This window comes from Rhea pennata, chromosome 29, assembly GCF_028389875.1.
Source record: "Rhea pennata isolate bPtePen1 chromosome 29, bPtePen1.pri, whole genome shotgun sequence".
Classification (NCBI taxonomy): Eukaryota; Metazoa; Chordata; class Aves; order Rheiformes; family Rheidae; genus Rhea; species Rhea pennata.
In genome coordinates, this window is record NC_084691.1 from 2,854,181 (window position 1) to 2,880,692 (window position 26,512).

Below are 26,512 nucleotides of genomic sequence, written 5' to 3' on the forward strand. Positions count from 1 at the left end.
TCTCGTGGAAAAAGTTGGGTGTCAACCCCGCTTTTATTCGGGAAAGAGGGCGAAGAAAAGCCATTTTCTGTCCCGGCATAATTCCTCCTTGTCACTTGCCGTGAGGAGCCGCATTCCAGCACCGGCAGCTGAGTCAAACTTTCCAAAAATACCTCCTTCACAAGGAGTTATGGTTTTCGGCTTCCTCTCTCGGGGCGAGATCGTTCCCTACCCCCCCATCCCCTCCGTAACAACATCCCTTCCAAGCAGCAGAAAAATGAAACGCATGATATTTCGCCCCAGATCTCTCTGTCTGCAGCCAAGAAAAGACACGGCTGCACCAGAGCCAAACGTGGCCCCTTTCCAGCTCCCATGAATGGGATATTTGGAAACCACTTGTAATTTTTTTTAAGGGATTCTCAAAGAGCAGAACGAGGGTGGCAGGAGGACTGTGGGGCTTTCTTCTTTTAAAGAAACACCTCCCATGTCATTTATTTTAAAAAATGCACAAAAAAAAGAGGGATTAGAGGGAAAAAGGCTATATATGCGACTGTTTTTTGTACGTGTATGACTGCATGTCACGTAGTGACTTTGAACCTAGAGGCCAATACCAACTGCATCAGACCGTGATAGCCAGATCCGCCGTATTTCATGGCAACCAGCAGCAGAGAAGAGCAGAAAGATCCTCCAGGAGTGTCCCCAAAAGAAGGACCCTGTGATGGGATGAGCCCTTTGTAGACATCAGAGAATCCACACGTCCTCCAGGTTCGCTTACCGCGAACCCAACTTGGCTGTGTCTGCAGCTCAAGGGACCTCTTCTTTCCACCCGGGATGCCTCTTTCCCGACGGCTGGATTTCGGAGAGCATTCCCTTGCCCTATCCCCTCCGGATTAGCCCCGAATCGCTGCGCTCTTGCGTAAGCCGCGTCCCTCGGGAATGACGCCACCGCCAATTAGAGATCACGTGTTTGCAATTAAGTGCGTTGATATCATTGCGAAATAAAATAAAACTAAAATACCGAGTGGAGCCCATTAGATCGGCTAATTGGCTGACGGCATGGAGAGGGTGTAAAAATGGGTCTTTTAACTGTGCATTAATCTCCCCAAAGACAAACTGTTTGTTTTCACGTTTTATTGCTCTTGCTCCCGCACACATTGTATATTTTGACCCAGCTGATGGACAGAGTTATGGGAGAGAACTGTAAAAAGTAATTACAAATTATGAAAAACATATATAGCCTTTCCAGCCTTGTGGATAAGGCAGTGTGGCCAGTGTCTTGCAAAGATTTAATGCTCTTGGGCTTTATTATCTCTATCTAACCATCCATCCTTATAAAGCTGTAGCAGTACAGTATGCTACTGTAATAGTCCCAAACAACACAGCCTGCAAAAGCGATAAGGCAGCCGGCGCCCGGAGAATACTCAAACGTTGTTTTATCGGTTAAGCCATGTTAAATGACCAGTTCTCCAAGGTCAAGGCGTTTGGGGTGATACCGAAGGCCCATCAATCCCTCTGACTTTAACGAGGACGGAGGTTTGGGCGTCTGCACGGGCTGCCGCGCGGCGGGAGGACCCGCTGTGTCCCTCGGCGCGGCTGCCGCGGTTCCTCCGTCCCCGGGGACGCGGAGCCGGGCTCTGCGCTGGGGAGCTGCGCCGCGTCCCCCTCGCTTTTCCCCCCAGGTCACCGCCGAGTAGAGACTGAGCCCGGGTCGGCCAGAGCTGCTTGCAGCCACCGAGTCGATGCCGTCGAGGTGACGCTGCTGGCGTGTTCGGCGCGTAAGCCGCCGGGCAGCGCGAGACGCGTTGGCCTGCAGAGCTGCGTTTCTCCTCGCTGAGGGTCGGGATGCTCCGGGGGCTGTCCAGAAAGCACAACGCCACCTCCAGAGCCTGCGCAGGCAGTATCTCCGGGGAGGGGGAGAAAAGAAAAGAAAAAAAAAATCAGAAAAAAAGAAAAGCACGCGTGCGAAACCCATCTCCAGGGTAGGCTGGAGCGGGAGGTGCTCAGCCACGATCAGGATGGTACCGCCGGTGGAAGCGGCTGCACCTCGCGCCCGCTCCGGCGGGGCTCGCGCGCCCGGCGCACGCTTGCCCCCCGCGCTTCCCCGTCGCCGGCAAGCCGGATGCTGGCAGGGAGCTCGCAACGAAATGAAAAACATCGGGTTGGAGACGCTCCAGCTCCTTGACAAGGCGACTACTCACACGCCCCGATGCCAGATGAGCCCTGGCCAAGAGGCGAGGGCCGGCTCCCCGCGGGGACGCCGCTCCGCGCCGGCCGGAGGAACGGCCGCGTGTGGGAAGGGCCGGGGGGTTGTAAAAACACCTCCGCTCCTGGGATTTTACGACTCACTTCAAGAAAGATTTAGGTCCTCCAGAAGGAGGTCTCGCGACAAGCAGCGGGACGCCGGCTCCCTGTCCACCGCAGCGCGCGGGTGAGTCAACTAATCTACCCAACTGCTGGCAGAACTGGCCGATTTGAGGTCAACGGCAAAGTCCGCTCCAGATCAGGAGGAGGATGTCGAAGTCTGAGATGTGTGAGCTGGGTCTCCTCTCGCTGACCTCCACGCGCCTGCAGCCCCCGTGTCCAGCCTGAGGCCGTCTTCCAGCTCGCCCCGTCGTGGGGTTGGTGTTGAAGAGGTCTTCACGCTCTCCGTCGACTCTAGCCAGCGCCTCGATGCTTGCGTGGGACAAGGAGAGTGGAAGACCTGTGGCCAGTGAAGCATCTCCATCCTTGGCGTTTCCACGTCTCAGCAAAGCCATGGTCACTCTGATGGTCCAAGGCTGGACAAAGCCCTCCAAGATCCCTTCCAGCCAACACCGTCGGTTCCCACAGTCTCGGCTGAGCCAAGTCCCGCTGTGACATCCCCAGGAGCCTCAAGGAGAGCCCAGATCCTCCTCCTGGTCTCTCAGGAGCCCAGCTGGCCCAGGAGAACTGGTGGTCTCCATTCTTCCTCCTGCTACCCCATGCTGGCCTTCAGAGCCCACCGCCGCTCTCTGAGCACCCTTGGACCGAAACAGCCGTCCGCGAGGTGAGACCGTCCCTGCTTCCCAGCTGCCCGCCGGGACGTACGCGGAAGAGCTCCGGAAAACCTTAACTCGCGACCTAGCTCCGAATTGCACCTGTTTAATTTGACGCGTGATTTTGATAGCGATTTGCGGCGGGCAGATCCTGGACCTGGCTACTTTCGGGTTGATCTGAACGCGCTTTCTTTTGATTTAGCTGAAGTCAGCAAGCAATCGCTTTCTATTAAGCAGCCATAAGGTGCTTTTAAATCAACTCCTCTGGCCAACGGAGCATTGGCACCGGCAGCTTTGATAGGGAGATATTCCCGTAAAGTGCCGGTCAGCTGGAAGCCGGTGCCTGCACCGTTACCGGGGCTGGAAGCAAATGAAATGGTTTCTTTTTATTAAAGACAAAGATCAGGTTTGGATCCAGAGCTTCTCCAGGAGGAGAAAAGAGGCGGGGGGGGGGGGGTGTTGCACAGCCCTTCGCGCGTCTGCCAGCGAAGCCCGGATGCTTTCCGGCTCCTTCGAAAGAGCGGAAAACCAGGAGCGAAAGCCCGGCTAACCCGAGGAGGCCGGAGCCGCTCGCTCCCTGCGAAGCTCTTCTCTCTCCATCTAGCGACGGCGGCGACGCACAGCAAGCCGAAGCGGCGCGGAGCAAGGAGGCCTCGGGGAAGATGTCCGGGAAAGGACAGAAAGCAAGCAAAAAAAAAAAAATCCTAAAAAACACACACGCGCGCGTGCAACTGGAGCAAATTTTTTTTTTTTTTTTTTTGCTTTTCCCCACGGAAAACGTTTCGGCTCCGCCCGGCCGAAAGGCAGGAAAAAAAAAGCGGCCGATAATTGTTTTCGTGTAAATTAGGCCCGATTAAATCAAGATAGAGCTTACTGGAAGGCGAGACAGGCTCCCCACGGAGTGAAACCTGCTCGGATTTCGCCGCGCGATTCATCACGGGTTGGCGCGGCGGGTAAAACGGGCCGGCGCGACTGCGCGACGGCTGCGGCTCGCCGCGAACGCCCCGTCCCGGGCCGGCGCGGCTTTATTTTAATGCAAAAGGAAAAGCGGCCGCAAGGGGTTTTTTTGTTGTTGTTGTTTTTTTATCCCCTTCGGAGCCGACGGCTTTGCCGGCCCGGCCGCCCCTCGGCAGGAATGCCAAAATCGCGGCGGCGAGGCGACCTAATTGCTTTACAGCCTCCGGTGCAGCCCGGCGCCCCGAGACGGAGGCGAAGCGCTGCCGACGCATCCGCCAAGTATGCAGGGAGCAAGCCGGAACAAGCCGAGATGGAGGCGCGACTGAAGGCCGCGGACGCCCGCTGCGCCCGGCTTCTCCCCGGCCGAAGGGCAAACCGGCTCGCGAGCCGGGCGACGGAGCCGGGAGCGCCAGCCCCGAAAGAAAACCAGCCACGCGCGGAAACGTTTGCTCCCCGGCTCATTCTCTTTCTTCTTCTTTTTTTTTTTTTTTTTAATATATATATTTCCCTCCTTGTTTGCGATTCACATCTCGTTCTTGCAAATAATCGCCCGGTTGAGCTTTTGCACCCGCTGGAGAGCTCTGCAGCGGCGCGGCATGTGCGACTTGCACGCGGCGAGTGCTTTGCACCGCTTGGCACCGCTTTGCATCGCTTTGCAATGCTTTGCACCGCTTTGCATTGCTTTGCACCACTTTGCATTGCTTTGCACCACTTTGCACCACTTTGCACCACTTTGCATCGCTTTGCAATTCTTTGCACCACTTTACACCGCTTTGCATCACTTTGTACCGCTTGGCACCGCTTTGCACCACTTTGCACCACTTTGCAATGCTTTGCACCGCTTTGCATTGCTTTGCACTGCTTAGCACCGCTTGGCACCGCTTTGCATCGCTTTGCACCCCTTTGCATTGCTTTGCACCACTTTGCATCGCTTTGCACCTCTTTGCATTGCTTTCCACCGCTTTGCACTGCTTTGTACGGCTTTGCATCGCTTTGCAATGCTTTGCACCACTTTGTACGGCTTTGCATTGCTTTGCAATGCTTTGCACCACTTTGCATCGCTTTGCAATGCTGAGAGACACCAGCCGAGATGGCAATACCACCCCACTGACCCCAAACCCTGCAAAACCCAGCTGTGGCCTCGTCAGGGCCAGGATGGATGAGGATTAACCGTCCCACCACCCGCCCCTGCGCCCCTTGGCATTCCTATGCACCGAGTTTTGCCGAAGGGCACCTGCCCTCCTGCCAATTTTGCGGCGCGCCTTGAACTCAGCCGCTTCGAAAGCCGCAGAGCCCAACCTGCCGCGCACCCCGAAACGTCGGCACCTTGACAAGCTCCGACTAGCAAGGCCCAGACAGGAGGTGGCTGCCCAAAAAACGCACCCTGGAGAGGTAAAACCCTCCGCGGATTATGCAAAGCTCCAGACGCTCCGTTTTGCACCAAACAGCCTTACAAAACCCTGCTCCCGCCTCGCCTCCAGCGAGTCGTTTTTCTTTTGATCAGCAAACGAAATGTAATGAGTTGGGGTTTTCCGTTGTGTTTTTTTCTTTTTTTTTCCCTTTTGCCATTGTAGTCATTGTGGTGAGGGGAGGCAAAGATCGATGGGGGGGGGTTCAGCCTTTCGGTTTTGTGGTGGTTTTTCCTCTTTCCTTCCCCTTCCCCTTCCCCTTTTCTTCTCCTCCTCCTTCCCCTTCCCCTTTCCCTTTCCCTCTCCGTTTCCCTTCCCCTTCCCCTTCCCCTTCCCCTTCCCCTTCCCTTTCCCCTTCCCCTCTCCCTCTCCCTCTCCCTTCCCCTTCCCCTTCTCCTTTTCTTTTCCTCCTCCTTTCCCTTTCCCTTTCTTCCCCTTCCCCGTCTCTTCTCCTCCCCCCTCCTCCTTTCCCTTTCCCTTTCCCTTTTTCCCTTCCCCTTTTCCCCTTCCCCTTTTCCCCTTTCCCTTTCCCCTTTTCCCTTTCCCATTTTCCCTTTCCCCCTTTCCCTTTCCCCTTTTCCCTTTCCCTTTCCCCTTTTCCCTTTCCCTTTTTCCCTTCCCCTTTTCCCCTTTCCCTTTCCCTTTCCCTTTTTCCCTTTCCCTTTCCCGTTTTCCCTTTCCCTTTCCCGTTTTCCCTTTCCCTTTTTCCCTTCCCCTTTTCCCCTTTCCCTTTCCCTTTCTCTTTTTCCCTTTCCCTTTCCCCTTTCCCTTTCCCTTTCCCTTTCCCTTTCCCTTTCCCTTTCCCTTTCCCTTTCCCTTTCCCCTTTCCCCTTTCCCTTTCCCTTTCCCCTTTTCCCTTTCCCTTTCCCTTTCCCCTTTCCCTTTTCCTTTCCCTTTCCCTTTCCCTTTCCCTTTCCCCTTTCCCCTTTCCCTTTCGCTTTCCCCTTTCCCTTTCCCCCCTTTCCCCTCCGCCGTTGGGAAGTCTCCCTGGGAGTTTTTCTAGGCAGCCGGAGGCTCCCGAGCGCGGGCGAATCCGCTCCGGCAGCCGTCGAGCGGCGCTCGGGTCAGTGCCGAACGGCCCATTTCTTTCGCCGAGGCCGCCAATCCGCAGGGAAAACGCTCCCCCCCCCAGCCCCCCGGTCAAAAAGGCTCCGGAAAACCACGACTGTTTTTTTTTTTTTAGGGAAAAAAAAAGTGGGGCAGGAAGGTCACACGAGCTCCGAAACGGAGCAACCTGCTCCGGGAAACTCCGGGGGGTCATGGGGGAAACCCGGGAATCGGGGGGGAGGGGGACGACACCGGAAGAGCCGGGAATGCCTGAGCTTGGTCCGTGACCTTCCCGGTTGGATTTACGACCCCGAAGGCGGCGGCGTGCGGGGCGACGCGCTCGGGGCCGGGGGGCGGCGGCGGATCGGCGAGGTTCCCGGAGCTCAAATTTCCATCTCCGGAGCTGAAAAATGCCACGTTTCCACCCCAAAATCAACCTTCGGAAGCAAATTTCCCCTCCCAAAGGTCGGAGCGACGTGGTCCCGGCGGGGGGGGGGGGGGGGGGGGGGGACGACACACTCACGCCATCTCCCAACGGCCCCAAAAAGGCTGTTTTCGGCCCAAATAGCACCCGGCACATCGCAATGCAAGTACAGAGATTTCGGACCGGAGGAAACCTCTTTTTTTTTTTCTTTTTTCTTTTTTTTATTAACATTATGCCTAAAAAGAGAGCAATTTGCACGTCTAGCACCGCCAAAGGGAGTTTCCTCCAGGGGCAAATAAATAAAATAAAATGAAACCTGCGGGAAGGAGCGTCGTCTGACCTTTTCCAAGACAATTAAAATCCTGATGGAAATGGCATTTCGCACGGAATAATCAAAGCGTTGCATTTAAAAAAAAATCCCTTTTTTTTTCTATTTTTTTTTTTCCTTTTCTAGTCTAGGGGGGAGGTTTCCCGATCTTTCCACCCCTTCTCCCCCAGCTGCTTTTATTCCCCCTTATTCTGCTTTCCCGCAGCCTCGCTCAGGTTTATAGGGCATCTCTGCGGTGCTCATTACCACCAGCTCTGTTCTTTCGGGCTATTTTAACTTTTTCTTTTTTTTATTGTAGGATTTTATGACCTTTTTTTTTTTCCTTTTTCTTTTCCCCCCATTTTCTTTTCTTTTTTTTCTTTCTTTCTTTCTTTTTTTTTTTTTTGCCCAGGTAATACCAAAAAAAAAAAAAATCCCCACATCCCACAACCACTTTGCCTGAAGGGACCCGGTATAAAATATGGGACAATTTGTCAGGTACAACAGGAAATAAAAATGATATATTAGAGGGACAGAGCCAGCTTCCACCCCCACCCCGCTCCCGCCTGCAACCGTTTCGCCTCCTACCGTCGCGAGAAAGGGAGCGAGAAACTCGGGGCGGGAAGATGTACGCCACGTTTTTTGGGGGGGAAAAAGCCAAAATAAAACGAAATAAAATAAAATGCTAATTTTAACCTCTGGCGGCCCCAAATTGGGCCGAGTGCCCCGGGAAGCAGGAGGGTTTGGTGGAAAGGACAGACGGACGGGACGGACCTCTCGCCGGCTCCTTTTCCGCGGAGGCCTTTTCCCGAGGGCCGGCTCCGCTCCTGCCCTCGCCTTTTTATTTTTGATTTTCTGCTCGAATTTCAAAGGCGCCGCGCGCCCGCCTGCATACAAATCGTCGCCTTTAGCCCCAAACCGGGGATGGGGGGGGGGGGGATGCAGATTTTTTTTTGCCGTTGCCATGGGAACCTTCCCTGCGCCGCCGCGGCTGCAGCGCCGAAGCCGTCGCGGCAGCATCAGCCCGGGCCATAAATCAGCTCCCGAAGAGGCTTTTCCCGTTTTCCTGCCGTGCGTTTTCCTAGTTTTTTTTTTTTTTTTTTTTTGCCTTCCTTTCGACCCAGTTTGGCAGGAAGAGGGGGGGGAAGCGGCGTGCAGCCGGGTTTCGGGAAAGCCGGAGCGTGCCGCGGCGAGGAAGACCCCGGCGAGCACAACCTTACGTAGACATCAGAGACTCCCCAGCTCGCGCCGCGTCCTGGCGTCCTGTCGGATCCCGTGACCCCACGATCCGCCGTCCCAGCCTGTCCCGTGCCGCCTTGTGGGTCTCCACCCAGCCCGGCCCATTTCGTGGCTCTCCAGCCTTGCTGCGAGCCGTCATCCCATCGTATGACCCACCATCCCATCCCATCCCACCCCATCCTGTCCCATCCCATCCCATGGTTCGTCACCTCATCCCATGGGTCTCTACTCATCCCATCCCATCCCATGACCAACCACCCCATCCCATCCTATGGCTCATCATCCCATCCCATCCCATGACCCACCACCGCATCCCATCCCATCCCATCCCATCCCATCCCATCCCATCCCGTGGTTCATTATCTCATCCCATGGGTCTCTACTCCTCCCATCCCATCCCATGACCCGCCACCCCATCCCATCCCATCCCATCCCATGATTCATCATCTCACCCCATGGGTCTCTACTCATCCCACCCCATCTCATCCCATCCCATGGCTCATCATCTCATCCCCTAGGTCTCTACTTCTCCCACCCCATCCCATCTCATCCCATCCCACCCCATCCCATGGTCCATCATCCTGTCCCATGCCAAGATCTCCACCCCATCCCACCCGGGCCACCCCATGACCTTCTCCCACCTTTCCCCACCCCATCCTTCAACCCACCAGCCACCCCCAGCCTCATCGCCCCGTCACCTCCCACCGCCCCATCCCAGAGCTCCCCGGGCGCCTCCCCCCATCTCGCACCCATCCCTCCCATCCCCGCTGGGGTCGGACCTCCTAGGGGGGGGCCCACGAGAAGCAGCCCATCGGCCCCACCGGTCGCTGCATCGCCTCCATCTCCCTGCCGTGATCGCGGAGGAGAAGGGGAGAAAAAAAACCCAAATGACGGGAAAATACTCGATGTCCCCGAGCCGGGAGGGCAGGGGATGCTCACGGCTTTAGCTCCTCTCGTTTGAAGGACCTTCGTTAGGAGAACAAAGGAATCGCAGGAAATATTGGGCGAAAAGCAACCAATTTGATTTTTTTCTCTCTCTCTTTTTTTTTCCCCTCCGTTGGCTTTTGTCGCCGGTCGGCGGCGGTGGAAGGAGGTGGGGGTGGGGGGGGAAGCGGCGCGCCGATAAATCACCGCTCGTTACCGGGCGGCCGTAAACGAGGCCGGCGGCACCCGAAAGCCCCCAGCCCGGCCGCGCACCCACCCGTCGCGCCCGCCGGCGTTGGGGCGGGGGGGTGGGGGGCGAATCCTGCGGCCCGGGAGCGGACGGCTCAGCCCAGGCTCCCGGGCCGCTTTCGCTCGGAGCCGGCCGGACAGATGGACGACGCGTTGCAGCGGCGGGGCGCGTGCAAAGTGGGGTGCAGCAAGGTGAGACACCCCCCCCGCCCCCATCGCTCGAGGGACGGGTCGTCCCGAGAGGGCTTCTGTGCGGCGCGGACGACCTCTCCCTGCTCCTTCCTCCCCCTCCTCCTCCTCCTCTCTCGCTTTCTTCTTCCCTCTTTTTTTTTTTTTTTTCCCATCTTTTTTATGTTCTCCCGGGCGCCGCTGCGGGGATATTATTTTCCGTAGCATCGTGGTGCAGTGCAGAGAGCAGATGAGGAAGAAAGAGCCATCGTGCCCCCCCTCCCCACCACCCGCCTCCTTCACCTCCCTCTGCCCTGGCGCTGCGCGGCGCCGGCGATGCAGCCCCCCCGCCACCCCCCAAAACACCCCTTTTCCCCCCAAAAAATAAATGCAGTTTGCTCTGAGCATCGCCGGTGCCGTTCTGCCTGCAGCCCGGGTCAGCTCCTGCACGGGGAAGCGGGGGTTAAATATTGCAAGGGGAAACAGGCCTGCTGCGTCGCACGCGTGCACACGCGTGTGCACAGGGGCGCACGCGCCCGCCCGCGGGCACGCACGCGCGTGCACACACACACTCACACGAATGCACAGCCGCGTGCGTGTGCATGCACAGGCAGGCGCGTGCGTGCACACACAAGCAGCCCGTGCATATGCACACATGCACGCCCATGTACACAGCTGCCTGCCTGCACACGCTCGTGCACACCTGCGTATGCACGCTTGCACACACACATACGTGCACGCACGCACACACGCGTGCACACATAGCTTGCGCACACCCCCACACGTGCACGCTCCCGTGCACACGCGCCCGCCCGCACACGCGCTCAGGCGTGCCCGCACACTCGTGCACGCACACCCGCCCGCCCGCACACGCACGCCTGTGCGTGCGCGCGTTGCGTGCGTCCGCAGCCAAACGCCCCCCCGGCTTCGGAGCACGCGCACCCTCGCACGCGTGCACTCGCACACGCCCGGCCGGGGCCCCGCGAGCGCCCGCTCCCAGGGCGATGAGTCACCCGCTCGTTACGACGCATCGATTTTCCCATCAATCTTCTTTAGGGCCTCCTAGATCCTCCGCGCGCCGGCTCCGCGCAGGGGATGCGGGGCAGGCGGTCGCCCCGGCAACCGTCGCCATGGAGCCCGCAGCATCCCCGAATCCTGCCCCCCCCCCCACCCCCGCCCGCCCCCGGCAGAGCCCTCGCACGGGGTTGGGGGGGGGGATTGGGGCAATCGCGCTTGCAGGGTGGGTTTTGCACTTGCACGGGGTGTGTGTGTGTGTGTCGGGGGTATCGCCCTTGCACGGCCGGCATCGCCCTTACGCAGCGGGTGTTGCGCTCGCCGGAGGGTGTTGCACGTGCGTAGCGGGTGTTGCACTTGCACGGGGCGGGGGTGGTGGTGGTGTTGCACTTGCACAGGCGGGGTATTGCACGTCCTGGTGCATGCTGCGCTTGCACGGGGTGGGGGGGTATTGCACTTCCTGGCACATATTGCACTTGTGCAGGGGTATTGCACTTGCACGAGGGTTATGGCCCTTGCACACTGCATATTGCCCTTGCACAGCAGGTCTTGCTCTTGCACAGCGGGTCTTGCACTTGCACGGTGCATATTGCACTCGCACGGGGAGGGTATTGCCCTTGCACACTGCATATTGCCCTTGCACAGCAGGTCTTGCCCTTGCACAGCGGGTCTTGCACTTGCACGGTGCATATTGCACTCGCATGGGGAGAGAATTGCCCTTGCACACTGCATATTGCCCTTGCACAGCAGGTCTTGCCCTTACACAGCGGGTCTTGCACTTGCACGGTGCATATTGCACTCGCACGGGGAGAGAATTGCCCTTGCACACTGCATATTGCCCTTGCACAGCAGGTCTTGCCCTTGCACAGCGGGTCTTGCGCTTGCACGGTGCACATTGCACTCGCACAGGGAGGGTATTGCCCTTGCACACTGCATATTGCCCTTGCACACTGCATATTGCTCTTACACAGTGGGTCTTGCTCTTACACAGCGGGTCTCGCGCTTGCACGGTGCATATTGCACTCGCACGGAGGGATTGCATGGAGGGGAAAGAAAGGGCAAAAGAGGGAGGAAAGGCGGAAACCGGGAAGCAAGAGGGGAAAAGGGGAAGAAGGGGAAGAGGGTGGCGCGAGGCGGCCGCCCGCCTCTGCATTCGGCTCACGTCCTGCCGGCGGCGGCAAGCGGGAGCGCGAGGAAGGACAAAAACATCCCGGGCGGAGAAATAAAAGCCGCAGGGCTGGGGGCGCCTGGGCTCGGAGGCCGGCGGGGTTTTGCCCCAATCTGGGGGAGTTTCGACCCAAATTTATCCTGCTTTCCTGGTGATGCTGGGGTGAAGGGGTTTTTTTGTTGTTTTGGGGGTTTTTTTTTGCTTGTGTGCTGGAGCTTTTGCCCCAATCTTGGCAGGTTTTAGCCCAAAATTCAGCCCTTGCTCCCCCCAGGCTGCTGGGAACAAAGTGGGGGTTTTTTGTTTATTTTGGGGGGTTTGGGGGTTTTTGGGGGGTTTTTTTTGCTCGGATGTCGGGTTGCTGCCCCAGTTCGGGGGATTTCGGACGCGGTCGCTGGAGGGACGCGCGGGTTGGGTTGGGCTCAGCTCTGAGACGCTGTCCCAAGACGTCCCCAGGTCCGAGGCGCCGTCCCCAACTTGAGACGCGTCCCCAGGTCCAAGCCGTGGTGGTCCCTACCTCACGTCCCCAGGTCCGAGCCACGGTCCCCAGCCCCAGGCACGTCCCCTGACCCAAGCCATGGTCCCTGTCTCACGTCCCAAGGTCCAAGCCACCATTCCCCAGACATGTCCCCAGGCAGAAGACACTGTCTCCAACCCAACAGATGTCCCCAGGTCCAAGACACGGCCCACATGTCATCTCCCCATGTCCAAGCCACCATCCCTGACACCAGACACATCCCCTGACCCAAGACATTATCCCCAACCCAAGACGTGTCTCCACATCCAAGACATGGCTCTCGAGGCATGTCCTCAAGTCCAAGCCACCATCTCCCAAGCCAAGACACATCCCCAGGTCCAAGACACCGTCCCCAATACATGTCCCCAGGTCCGACACGTGGCCCACAAGTCATATTCCCAGGTGCAAGCCACCGTCCCCAACCCAAGACGTGTCTCCAGGTCCAAACCACCATCCATGACCCCAGAACATTATCTCCAACCCAAGACATGTCTCCAGGTCCAAGCCACCATCTCTGATCCCAGACATGTCCCCAACCCAAGACATGTCTCCCAAGCCACCACCCATGACCCCAGAAACATCCCTAGTCTAAGACGTGTCTCCAGGTCCAAGCTACTGTCCTTGACCCCAGAACACTATCCCCAACCCAAGACGTGTCTCCAGGTCCAACCAGGACCATCTCCCAACTCAAGACACGTCTCCAGTTTGCGACACCAACCCCAACCCCAGACACATCCCCCAACGAGAGCCAACGGCCCGGTTGCCCCAACACAACCCTATACCCGCCGCCCGAGAATCCCCTCCCGAAGCCCATCCGGCCCGGGCTGTTATCCCCTTCCTCGCACCCCTCCTTCGGGCAAAAAGAAAGCCCCGAATCCCCAATAAATCGCTGTCGCCCGCCCGCGGCTCGTCCCGCGGCGCCGGAGCCCCGGCCGGCCAGCCGGTATCTGTAATCCTGCCTCGCCGTCGGAGTAAATCTCCCTTGGCTCTCCCGGCACCGCCGAGACCCCAATAAATATCTCCATTTCCCGCTGTCCTGCAGGGAAGATCCGATCAGCTTTTAAATGTCAAACGTAAAGGAAAGTTTGTCATAAAAAAGCCCATAAAAAATAAAATATATATAAAAAGAGAGAGAGAGAGAGAGAGAGGAGAGAGGGGGCTGGTGCCCACGGCGGGTGCCAGCGCCGCTGGCGTTGGGAAAAAACAACCCCAAAAAGCAAAGGAAAAGGTAAATCTGCGGCGGTTTTGCCTCCCGGCCGCTGATTCCGCCCCGTTTCCGTGCCGCGCGTGACGCCGTCCCGTGCGGGCTCGTCTGAACCACGTCGTTTCGGGTCCTAATTAAGCAATAAGACCCAACAGGGCGCGGATTTATGGGGCCGTATTTCACGCCGGCGGCGCGGGAATCGGGCGCCGCGGGAGGGGATGCGACGAGCACCCGAGGGTGCACGGAAGGGTTGGGGGTGGGTGGGGGCGCCCGTGCGTTCGCCCGCGGCGGTGAACGGTGGGGGTGGCCTTTCCCCGTGCAAAATACACACCCCAGGCAAATACACACGCCTGTGCAAATGCACAACCCCATGCAAACGCACTCCCTTGTGCGAACACACGCTGCCGTGCAAATGCACACCCCTGCGCAAACACACATCATGCAAACACACACACTCCTGTGCAAACACGTGCGCCTGTGCAAATGAACACTCCTGTGCAAAGGCACGCCTCACGCAAACACACGCTCCTGTGGAAATGCACAGGCCCGTGCAAAGGCACACCTCTGTGCAAATGCACACTCCTGTGCAAACGCACTCCCCTGTGCAAACACACACCCCCATGCAAAGGCACACCCCTGTGCAAAGGCACGCTTCTGTGCAAAGGCACACCCCTGTGGAAATGCACGCCCCCGTGCAAACACACGCTCCTGTGCACACACACGCCCCCTTGCAAACGCACTCGCCTGTGCAAACACACGCCCCTGTGCAAATGCACACCTCCATGCACGCGTTCACCCTGCTGCAACACACAGCCTCGTGCAAACGCGCATCCCCGTGCAAAGGCACGCCCCCGTGCATGCGTTCACCCTCGTGCAAACGCACACCCCCGTGCAAAGGCACGCCCCTGTGCAAAGGCACGCCCCCGTGCATGCGTTCACCCTCGTGCAAACGCACACCCCCGTGCAAAGGCACGCCCCTGTGCAAAGGCACGCCCCCGTGCATGCGTTCACCCTCGTGCAAACGCACACCCCCGTGCAAAGGCACGCTCCTGCGCAAATGCACGCCCCCCGTGCACGCGCAGGCCGGCGTCACCCGCAGCCCCGCTGCCGCCCCCCCCGCCCGGTGCCACCCGCGGCCCTGGGTGCCCCCCCCCGGTCCAGAAACGGGACCAGTCCCAGCTTCCCTGGACCGCCGCTGCCCTCTACCCCCCCGCGGCACACACAGGCGTGCGCACGCGACGCTGCATACCCCTCCTTGCACACACGCGCGTGCACGCGCAGCCCTGCAGTCGTGCGCAGCCCGGCCGTGCGCACTCGCGTGCACAAACAACTCTGCACCCGTGCACGCCCTTTGCTAGGCACACACAGGCGTGCACACGCAACCCGGCATACCCCTCCTTGCACACACGCGCGTGCACGCGCGGCCCTGCACCCGCGCGCGTGCACAGGCAACCCCGTGGTGCCCACGTGCGCACGCACACGACCCCCCCCCCCCAGACCCGCGTGCACGCACAATCCTGCCCCCATGCACAACCCTCCCTGCGCACACGCGTGCGTGCACACGCAGCCCCGCACACGCGTGTGCACACGCAGCCCTGCACCCGGCACACCCTCGCTGCGCACACGTGCACACGCAGCCCCCCCCCATCCCCCCCCGTCCGGGAAGAGCTGACGGATCGCCGTCATTTCAATCCCGGCTCCTCGTTATTGATTTTCCTTTAATGACAGTTAATTATAGCCATGATTTAATTAACAGCCGCGCGCTGCCTTTATGGCTTCCCGCATTAGGGCCATTAATAAGCCGGGCCCGGGGGAGGGGCGCTGCCGGCACGGCCCCTCCCCTCCCCCCGTGCACCCCGGTGGGCTGGGGGGGGGTTATAGAGGGACCCAGGCGTCCGGGGGCGGGGGAGGGGCACCGGGGGGGCCCAGGCGTCCGAGCTCCCCCCTCCCCCCACCAGGCCGCACCGCCCGCCTCAAGATGGCGCCCGCAGCACCGCTCCCGCCCGCCAGGGGGCGCCGCCCGGCCCCGCCCCCTCGCCCGGCCCCGCCCCCTCGCCCGGCCCCGCCCCCTCACCCGGCCCCGCCCCCCGCAGTACCCGCCGCGCCCCCCTCCCGCCTCCGTGGCTGCGCCGCCTCCTCGCCAGCAGGCGGCGCCGCGGGCCGCGCCGCCTGCGGCGCTCTAGGAGGCAAAGCCGCCGCCCTCTCGCTGATGCTTCCGGCCGGGCCCACCTCCGCCCCGCCCCGCCGCGCCGCGCTTCCGGCCGCGCCTGCGCACTCGGCCCCGCCGCGACCTGCCCGCTGCCGGTGCGCCAGGTGAGCGGGCGGGGGCCGCGCTGAGGCCGGGGGAGTCTGCTGGAGACCCCCGCAGGGGACGGCGCTGGGGGCAGGACGGAGGGGAGAGTCCTCCTCGAGATGGGGGAGGGGGGGAGAGGGGAGGGGAGAGAGAGAGAGATGCCCTTGGGTGGGGGAGGGGAAATACCCCCTCTTTTGGGGGAGAGGGGATGAAGAGACCCCCCCTTGGGTGAGGGAGAGGGCAGACCCCCTCTTTGGGGGGGAGGGGATGAAGAGACCCCCCCTTGGGTGAGGGAGAGGGCAGGCCCCCTCTATGGGGGGGAGGGGATGAAGAGACCCCCCCTTGGGTGAGGGAGAGGGCAGGCCCCCTATATGGGGGGGAGGGGATGAAGAGACCCCCCCTTGGGTGGAGAAGGGGAGGGAGAGAGACCCCCCTTGGGTGGGGGAGGGGACGGACCCCCTCTTTGGGGAGGAGGGGATGACGAGACCCCCCCCTTGGGTCGTGGAGGGAATAGGCCCCCATTGAGATGGGGGAGGGGACTGACGCCCCCCCACAAGGTGGGAGAAGGGAGAGGGCCCCCCCTTCATGGGAGGAGGAGGAAGAGAAGCCCCTTTTTGGGTGGAGGAAGGAATAGGCCCCCCCAATCGGGATGGGGGAGGGGATAGAAGCCCCCCAGGTAGGGGAGGGATGAGAAAGACTCCCTTTGGGCTGGGGGGGGAAGAGGGGGACCCCTTTGGGGGGGAAGAGGGAGACCCCCTCCCCAGGAGCAGCTGGGGGCAGTGGCACCCCCCCACACACACACATGTTTTGGGGTGATCGCTGCTCCATGCTGGCGTTTCAGGTCCCCCCCCCCTCCACACCACAGCCCCCCATGTGCTGCTGGGGGTCCTGGGCCAGCGCAGCCCCTGCTTTCGGGGAGCTCCCCCATACCAAGCACGGGGTGGGGGTGGGGGGGGCTGAGGCCCCCGCTCGGGGCATCCCGAGTCCCAAACGGCACCGCGGCGGCTCTCTGACGGGGCGCAGCGTCCCCTGGGTGCCAGAGACGTGTCGTGCCGGGCGATTCCCACGCGGCTCCAACCTCCCGCGTGTCCCCTCGCCGTCCCCCGGCGCGCGCATCCCTGAGCGACAGCGCGTCCGCGAGGGCGACTCCGCCGTGCCTCACTCCCCTGCGCCCGCGTCTGTCTTCCAGCCGTGTCCCGTGTGTGCGACCCACCACTCCTCACCATGTACGCGTGTGCAAAGTTCGTCTCCGCTCCTGCGCTAGTGAGTAGTTCAAAAATCCCTCTTTAGCCCTAAAAATCCCGGTCCTTCTGCGGGCGCTCTGGCCAGCTGCGGGAGCAGGGCAGCGTCGCGACGAGGATGCGATCGCAGGAGTCTGGGCTGGCCCTGCCCCTCCGCAGGGCAGGGGCGTGTGTGCGTCGGGGAGTGGTGGGGGGTGAAACGTGCCCTTCTCAGGTGCTCGACTGGGGCAGAAGATACCTGGGGACACCGCGCAGGGGGGGTAGAGCCACCCCGGGCCACCTGGAAGGCGCAGGGAACCCCGTCCGCTCTGCCCCTGGTCCCTGGACTGCTCCGGTTAAAGATCGTTTGCCGGCTGGAGCCGTAACTTTGCTGGTTACTAATTACCCGCGCGGACGCCGATGCCGCGCTGGGAGCGGAGCGTCCTTGGCCAGGTGCCGGCCGCAGCGAGATCCTTACGCTGAGGCCCCGTGTGGCGCGGGACACCCGACGGGGTCCCGACACGACCCACGGGACCCGACGGGAGCGACGCTTGGGCGGCAGGTGCCAAGGCCGGGCTCTCCTGGACGAAACGGGGTGCTGCCGGTTCACGGGGCGCCCTGAGGAGCTCAGCAACGTTCAGGGGTCGCCAGGGTGGCGGCGGTGGGCACAGCGGGACCCGTTTGTGGTGGGTTGTCCCCCCCCGGGAGGTTCCCCTGCACGCAGGGGTGATGCAGCCCCGGTATCTGACAGCGCCTGGCCCTTGCAGGTGAGGAAGAGCTCGCGGGTGCTGTGCCGGCCCCTCTCTGCCTCCGTGCTGAACAGCCCCGAGACCCGGACAGAGCAGGTAACGCTCCCGGCTCCGGGCTGGGAGGCTCCTGGGCATGGCCAGGGGGTGCTGAGCGCCGGCCCGGGGAGGCGGAATGGAAAAGGGGTTGTGCCCCGCTCTTGGATTCAAGGAATCGAGTCCAAGGCTTCCCTCGGGGAGGGGGGCCTCGATGCTGCCGTGAGCTCAGCCTCGGGGGGAGCCGAGGCTCCGCTCCCCTCCGGTCGGCTCTCCCACGCTCCCGTCCCGCCAGGCGCGGCAGGTCGCCCAGAGCCAGCTCTCCTGCCGGGGCATCCGGACCAGCGCGGCCTGCCGCGACATCGACACCGCCGCCAAGTTCATCGGCGCCGGCGCCGCCACCGTCGGGGTGGCCGGCTCCGGCGCCGGCATCGGCACCGTCTTCGGCAGCCTCATCATCGGCTACGCCAGGTCGGAGGGGGCGCGGGCTGGGCTGGAGCGGGAGGGTCGGGGGCCCGGCTGCGCCCCTCTGACAGGCGTCTCCTTTCCCCGCAGGAACCCGTCCCTCAAACAGCAGCTTTTCTCCTACGCCATCCTGGGCTTTGCCCTCTCCGAAGCCATGGGGCTCTTCTGCCTCATGGTGGCCTTCCTCATCCTCTTCGCCATGTGATGGAGCCGGCACCCACGCTTGTCCAGTCCCAAGCGCAGCCGCGAACGTCGTGCGCGGGGCAGGGGAGAGCCCCGCGCCCAACCCCGTCGCCCCGCTGTCAGGAGGGGAATAAATACGGTTTGAGAACAGCTTCTCGTCTCCTCGGTTTTTGACCGCGGATGGGGCTGCAGGACGGGCTGGCGCCGGGCCACGGCACCGTAGAGGAGCCACGCTGCACCCCGGGGCGCGCGGCGGGGACGGGGCAAAGGCCAGGCAGCACCCGCCTGGCACGGCGCAACGTGGCGTGGCCAGAGCTGGACCCTTACAGGGCAGAGAAAGGACCCGATGTGGGGGCTCCGGGGGCCCCTCTGGCACTGGGGGCTTCTTGGGACGGGACGAACGACGGGATGGGAAAGCTAATGACTCCCAGCGCCCGGGCGGCTGAGGAAACCGTTGGCGCTGCCTGGCCGGGGCCGCGAGCGGGACGGATATTTCATGTTTCCGCCCGGGAACACGGGCCCCGATGCGACGGGGGGGAAGCGGAGAAAGGGTCTTTGTTCGCGCTGGGCTGCGGCGCGCTGGAGATGTTTGGCTTGGCAAGAAAATCCCCCTCGGCCCCCCGGCTCGCCCCGGCCGTTATTTGGAAGGTTTCTCCCTTGCCAGCTCTGTCCCTCTCTGTCACCGGGTTTGGGGTGACCCCCGGGTTGGGGGGTGCCAGGATTTAGGGGGTTGGGGTGTGCTGGGATTTGGGGTGCTCCAGGATTTAGGGTGGTCCAGGATCTGGGGGGAGATTTAGCCCCACCGGCGGGAGGAGGGACAGAGAGCTGTGTCCTCCCCCCCCGCTCCCCGCGGATCCCCAGTGCAGCCCACTTCTCCCAGTGCAGGTGGCTGCAGGGGCATCAGCAGGGGCTGGGGCCGCGGGGTGTCCCTGTGTGGAGTGTCCCCAGTTTCATGGATGTTGCATCAAGGGTGCCCTGATGATGGGGAGGGTGTTCCAGCATTGGGAGTGTCCCCAAGCCGGGGTGCCCCTACGTCAGGGGTGTCCCCAGTTCTGGGGGCGTCCTGGTTTTGGGGTGCTGGTGTCAGGGATGTCCTGGAATGGTGGTGTCTTGGTGTCAGGGTGTCCTGGTGTTGCGGGTGTCTCCCTGCTGGGGTGATTTGGCATTGGAGGTGTCCCAGTGTTGGGGTGTCCCCAGTTTTGGGGTGTCCCCTTGTCAGGGTGTCCTGGCATGGGGGTTGTCCCCAGTATCAGGGGTGTTCCCACCCTCAGGGGTGCTCGTGTCCACGTGTCCCCCCTGTTTTGGGGCGACCCAGTGTCAGGTTGCCCTGTGCCCGGCTGAAGGGCGGCCTGGGGACACGCTGTCCCCCATGGCCTGTGTCCCCAAGATGGGGGGGAGGGGTTGGCGTCTCTCTGTCCCTTCTGTAGGGAGGGCCTCTCCCTCGGCCTCTCTGTTCCCCCCGGAGGTTCTCTCTCGCTGTCCATCCCCGAGGGGGGGCGTGGTCAAACCCGCCACGCCCCCTCCTAGACTCGGCCACGCCCCCCTCGCCGCCCTCCATTGGTCCAGGCGGCGTCACCGCCCCGACTCGGGTCTCGCGAGAGTCTCGCGTGTGCTCGGAGCGGGACGGGGCGGGGGGACGGCGGGGCGGGGCGCGGAGGAGGGGGAAGGTTGGGGGGGGGGAGGAGAGAGCGCAGCCAGCGCGAGGCCCCGGCGGCGGCGGCGGCGGCGCGAGGCGGCGGCGCGGCCCTCCCTCAGGTAACCGGCGGCGCCCGGGAGCTTCCCCGGCGCGCACCGGGGCCCCTCCGCCCCGCGGCGGCGGCGAGGGAGAGCGGCGAAGCGGAGGGAGGGAGCGGGTCGAGGCGGGAGGGGGCAGCGGGGAGCCCGCGCCCGGCCCCTCCCCCCACAACTCTGCCCGAGTTTTCGTGAGGCGGCCGCTCCGCCCACCCCCCCGCGCCGCGCCCTGCCCCCTTCCGCTGAGTGACGGCGCCCCGCGGCCAATCAGCTCGCTGCCAGGCCCCGAATGGCGGGCGGCGCGGCCAATGGCGGCCTGAGGGGGCGCCGCGTTGGCGCGCGCCCCGCCCAGAGTGGGCGGGGCTGCCCGAGGCACCGAAGGGCCGGGCGGTGCCTGGAGTGGGGGGGGGGGGAGGCTGCAGCATTTTTTTGGGGGGGGGGGGCCGGCTTGGGGTGGCAATCCTGGAGGTGGAGGCCTTGGGGGGGGGGGGCACTGAGGAGCCCTGCGGACATGGCGGGGCCTTGAGGGGGGACTGTGGGGGGGGGGTGGGAGCATCCCCAGAGAGGGATATGGGGGCTCCTGGGGCATTGCTGTCCTGGGGAACTGCTTGGGGGGGGGCCTGAAAGGAGATGGAGTGACGGGGGGGCGATGTTGCGGATACAGGAGTCTTGAGGGTTTGGAGACCCTTGGGAAGGATCCTGGGTGGGGGGGGGGGCTCTGGGAGACCCCTTGGGGCCCTGTTTTTCCTGGGTGGAGTCGAGAAAGAGGGGCTTGGGCTCGGCAGCGTAGCTCTGGGCTCTTCTGGGGCAGTTTTGGGGGACCCAGGCTTAGGTGCGGGGGTTCCCGGGGGCAAGTAGACGTAGAAGGGGTGTCGAGAGGGGACGGGGGGATGTGGGGAGCAGCGCGTAGGCTGGGAGGTTATGCTGTGGGCATGAAGGGGGTTGGGAGGTGGGGGCCTCTCAGCCCCATCACACCCCGTAACCCTCCCCAGGGGGGTCGGTGACTCCCACAGCACAGAGTAAAAGAAGACATGCAAACAACAGAAATTAGGGAATTCAGTGTTTTTCTCCCCAAGCCTTCAAAAGTGGTTGATTCTCACTGTGGGACTTTGGAAGCTAAAACTTCTGAGAAGTTGTTGAAGCAGCGAGGCTTCGCTGTGCACTTACTTGCTCATCTCCCGCTGGTGCTGTGAAGTTTGTGCCTCTTAGTAGCTCAGACTTTGTGAGCGAAACCTAGGTCACTTCTGAAAGCCGTTTTGTCCCTACTGCCAGGAGTGTTGGGATGGTTTTCCTCAATGTTACTAAGGAAAAAAAATCAGCCAGTTCAAGTGTTAGATGAAATGTGTGTGACAAGTAAAACTCCCTGTTCTGCTCAGCTTTTCCCCTCTGGCTATTCTGCCTCTATTCTTTACTTCGCTGAGTCTCGTCGTTATCTTTATGAAGTTATCCCTTCTTTCCCTGCTTGTGTTCCTTCTGGAGAACACAAAAGTGTCGCTAACACTTCAGTGCACTTTCCAGTTTATTTTGCGTTATTGCGGTGCTTTTTGGCAGAGACATTCCTCGGCCAGCGCTGTTGAAGAGCGCTGTCTGCAGGGATTGTCCGGTCCTTTGCAAACTGTTTAAATATAGTTGTCACTGAAATGCAGTCGTTTCTGGATAGGAATTCAGCAGCAGTTCTGAACAACTGACTTCAGTAAACAGTTTCTTGGGTTGGGCTTTTTTTTTTTTTTTCAGTGGAAGTTAACTTTACTGTTTAAATGCGGAGGAGAAATTTGTGGGAGATTAAATTTAATGGCCAGATTCCAGTTTGGAAAATGTCTAGGGTTAACGTCCTTGCTCCTTATTTCTTTTAAAGTGAAAGATCGTATTCACTCTCTGTGACATGAGTGGGGTAATAATTCTTGCCAGCTTCAAGGGCTGGAGAGTTTGTTTGCTGATAGCACGTTAAAAGCAAACAAACAAAAGAAGTAAGTTGAGCTGGTGGAAGTGGCTGGCCAGCACTCTGCGTGGAAGGTCTGCGACGGTGATCCGTGTCTGGCGTGGTCTTTTGTCAGAGTCGAGTCCTTCGTTTGGGCCTGTTATTTCTGATCCTAGAACTCATCTGGAAATTGAGAAGTGGGAAGCTATTTTAGAAGCCGCCAGACTTTACCGCTTTGAGAACTCTTTTTAATATGGCCGTGAGTTTCCTTAATTTTCATGCAATTCCTTTGGTTATACCTAATTGTAGTATGCTAAACACTTCCTCTCCTTTTTGGCACTTCTCCTTCAACTAACTGTAGAAAATTATCGTGTCCACCTTACTACTTAGCCAAACTACGTGTCTAGTTATTTTAATCTCTCCTTGTAAATCAATCCCTCCAGCTGCTTAACTATTTTTTCCTGAATGCTTTCCAATTTGCCAATATCCTTCTGATACTGAATAGTTTAGAGCTGGATGTGGTTTACAGCAGAGCATTAGAGATTGGGACATTGCCTCCTTGCTCTCTTGTCTCCTCGGATTATGAGGAGGGAAAAGCTTTGCACAAACTTTGTGAATAAGATATGCCTTCCATTTGCAGTTTGACTTTCTCTCTAACTCTCTAAGCAGTTTAAAGGTATTTCTGAAATTAATTTCTTCTTATTTCTGAACTCTTCTGTTTTCTTAAGGTTTCTTATTTTTCAGTCTTCCCCACTGCGTGTATTTACTGCTCTGATTTTTTCCTTGTGTGATTTACAAAGATGTCAGGTGAAAATGAACTTCACATTGCGCCTTGCAGCCCCTCTGTTAGATGTCGAGCCCGTCTTGGTACGCTGCAGTTGTCGTTAACCTTTAAGCTGACGGCTGGGACTGCCGTCGCTTCGTGGGACAGAGGTTTTTACCGAGTTGGCTTGGAAGCGCTGCACAATCCGTGTGGCACGAGTCCTGCTGCGAGGGTGATCGTGTAGATACGTAGCGTACGAAACACGGATTCAGCATGTTGAACTGATTTGTGCTGTCAGTTTGAGTAATTGGAGGCTTACAGTGAACTTAGTCTTGGAGACATATGGTTATAAATTCGAATGCAAGTGTGGTGTGGGAAGGAGTGTTTGGTCGCGAGAAAAGGAATCCCCGTTTACTGCTCGGCTTTGTCATTTATTCCATGGGACGTGGTTTATCGAAAGCTTTTGTGCCTCAGTTTCCCCTTTGTGTAGAGCAGTTACGGATAACTCTTAAAACAGGCTGAGAACGTGAAGTGGAAGCTGCTGTGAGGGCAGTTTGGTTTTATCTTCATGAAGGAAGATGAAAAAATAAAAGCATGTGGCTTGAAACTGAAGCTTCTCATTAATGTCTTTATTCAAATCTCCTCCAAAACCCCTCAGCCCCAGGCTGACGGAGGAGACCCCGACTGTGGAGAACCTTCTCGGAAGGGCTAAAAGTGGGTTCTTGGATGCAGCTCGGGGCAGGCAGGCACTTTCCCTTGCCCATTTTGAAAGATGGGGAAGTTGGAGAGAGGAAGCGTGAGCTGAATGTCAGCGGACGGTTGTGGAAAGAACCTGAGTCCCTGCCCCAACTTCGGTGAGCGTGCGGGGGTCTCCTCGCGAGGTCTACCTGTTTCGAGCGATCAGGAAGACGAGAGGTACTTGGACCTCTTTGAGGGTATGCAGCAGTGATCAGGGTGGCTAGGACACATCCAGTCCAGATCCTGTGCAGCCTCTTGTGGTGAAAACTGATTTTTTTTTTTTTTATTTTTTATTTATGGTTTAATAAAACATGCTCAACTTCTGGCAGGCCTCTTGGTGCATGTGTTGTTTTCTGCAGCATGTGTTAACAGAGGATCACTGCGTTGAATTTTGTTTTGGATTGGTTTTCTGCTACATCACATGTGATAGTTCTTTGCATTCTGTGTGGTTTTATTTATCCTTCTGAATTTCTTGGGGCTTTTAAAAAAATCTATTTATTTTTTAAAAAATTCCTAGCACCTACAATTGAGGCCAGATTTCCAGAATTGCTCCTTCTCTAACCAGTTTGCACCCAACTGCAATACTTGCGTTTTGAGAGAGCTCTCCAGCGTTGGTAGAAAATGTTTTTTTAATAGGAGACCTTCAGCTCTGGGGACCTGTTGCTTCCTGTAACTTGATTTTTTTTTTCTTTTTTTTCCCCTCCTCACCCCTTTTAGAGCAGTTCTATTTCTCCTTTTTGGTTTGAAGGAACTCATAATACAATGGGCGAATGTTGAGTAATGTAGGCTGAGCAGAGATGCAAACAAAGGTACTGGGCTTCCCTGGGGAGCCAGAAAGCAGTAGCTGTTTGATACAGAGGTGTGTAGGAAGCTGCCTATAGAGAATAAAACAAAAGCACGTTTATAGTCTCTCTTCCTTTTGAATTTAAGCTGAAGTTCTGATCAGCCATGCAACAGTGAACCTTCTCATCACAATATTTGTACCACCTTTTTGCCCGGCTGGCGAATGCTTAACGTCGCCTCCCTTGAAATCCCCAGTGTTTCGGCGCCCCTTGACTCTGCTCCTTCTTTCAGGCGCCTTGCACGCGGCGCGGAGGTCGAGGCTTCCCCGAGCTCAGCCTCAGCCTTTATCTCGAGGCGGTTGGTTGGCATTTGTGCACTCTGGTGTTTTCTCGCTCTTTACAGCTGATATGGGAGGAGTTTGGCTCTGCTGTTTCTCTGAAGTTCAATCTCATAACCTTCCAAGAAGTTTCTTGGTTTTTTTTTTTTCCTTCCCTGAGATACCTGGTTAGACACGTGATGGCGTGGAAGTCAGCAGCGCAGGAGTCTTTATGTAGTACAGTCTGTATTTTAATGCACGCCAAAGTTTGACATTTGTTTTTTAAGACACGATTAATTTAGTGCCTTAAACAACTCCAACACAGCATGGCCTAAGCCTAATGTTAATGCAGATTAATTAGTGGAAGAAGATTTTTGGGTTGCATCTCTTTCCTCTGCACGCTTCATCCCAGTGGTGAAAGGCCAGGCAGGCTGAGGGTGAATTTTCTTAGTCCCGCCTTGCTGCCATACCTAAGTGGGGGCTGCTCTTCCCTGGTAAATCCAGCACTCCTGGTGAGTACCGAGTTTCCTGGGCCACGCTGCGGCCTGTAAGAGCCTCTCGCAAACCAGGGAGGTCGAAGACGCAACGGGGAGTTGAGCTCCCGGGAGAGAAAAGAGCCGTTCGGCGACGCGCTGGGGTTACGGGGAGCTGGGACCGCGGGTGGGAGGCAGCCGGCGGAGAGCCCGCAGCGGGCTGGAACGCCGCTCTGCCGTCCCACCCTTGTGCCAAAGAATAAAGTGGTGGTGGAGAAGCAGTGCCAGCCGTTGCAAGCCGGGTCGTGAATAAACAGAGCCGCCTCTGCCAGCCACGGGCCCTGCTACCCGCTGCGGGGATTCCTCCGTACGCGCTCTGCAGAGCTAGCCTTGCTCCTGAGCTCTTCTTTGTGAGGCATGGCGACCGGCCGGATCCTAGAAGAGAAGCTGCCCGCGGGAGAAAGTGAAATGCCTTTGGTATGAAACACGGGTTACGCCTGGCGTTCGCAGGAGCGTAAAAACTGAGCCTTTCGGGCGGACGGTGCCGCGAGATGATGACTTGCAGTGCCGTCGTTAGCAAAACTTGCAGAGCTTTCATGTTCGTGGAGAATGTTTTCAGCCTTGGCTGGCAGAGACCTTGTTCTGAATACCATTGTTGCTATTAAAAACAGGAAAAAAAGGCAGTCTTTCACAAACCTTAGTATATTAAGGACTTGGCTAGACGTGGACTTGGCAGTGTTAGGGAATAAGCAATACCCAAATGAGTGCACTTATACCTATGTAACTGTGCTGAGCTACCTTAGGGCTTTAACTGCAACTATTTCTAAACTGAGTGAAGCAGAGGTGGAGTAGAACATGGCTTGTGGGTTTTGCACCAAAAGCTTTCGCCGTCGGCGAGTCTCTTACAACTTCAGTCATCCCTCTGTCACAGAGAGGGACGAGAGGAACAAATCTTCAAATCACAGAGCGATTGATGCTTGCAATCGTATAGCACAGCGTTGAGAAGGCTTGTTGCCGGAGGTGCAGTCGATCGTGTTCCCCACTGAAGACGCTAGAAGGTCTTAGGGGTTTTGAAAGCAAAGCTGAACCGTTGCCAGAGAAGTTGAAATTGATTGCGTGTGGCCAGGGCAAGCTTTGCCAATTAGTCTTCTTGCAATTAAGTATACAGTTTTCCCCTGTCTTGCGATGCTCTCGTTGCAGTGGGATCTGCAGGCAGTCCCCGCAGCCTTA

General features: G+C 59.0%; 2 protein-coding genes across 2 annotated transcripts in view; both read left to right on the forward strand.

The window, feature by feature from the left end:
• Positions 1–15,861: 15,861 nt before the first annotated feature.
• On the forward strand, positions 15,862–18,710 carry ATP5MC2 (ATP synthase membrane subunit c locus 2). Its single transcript, XM_062597366.1, has 5 exons — positions 15,862–15,930; positions 17,100–17,173; positions 17,898–17,975; positions 18,208–18,383; positions 18,468–18,710. Exons 2-5 carry the CDS (start codon positions 17,135–17,137, stop codon positions 18,580–18,582), a joined length of 408 nt encoding a protein of 135 aa, XP_062453350.1. The 5' UTR covers positions 15,862–15,930; positions 17,100–17,134; the 3' UTR covers positions 18,583–18,710.
• A 1,516-nt stretch (positions 18,711–20,226) lies between these two features.
• Positions 20,227–26,512, forward strand: part of LOC134152137 (cyclic AMP-dependent transcription factor ATF-7) — a 54,562-nt gene continuing 48,276 nt past the window's right edge. Inside the window, exon 1 of the mRNA XM_062597264.1 lies at positions 20,227–20,315. The gene's annotated coding sequence lies outside the window, so the exon portion shown is untranslated. The remainder of the gene's footprint in view (positions 20,316–26,512) is intronic.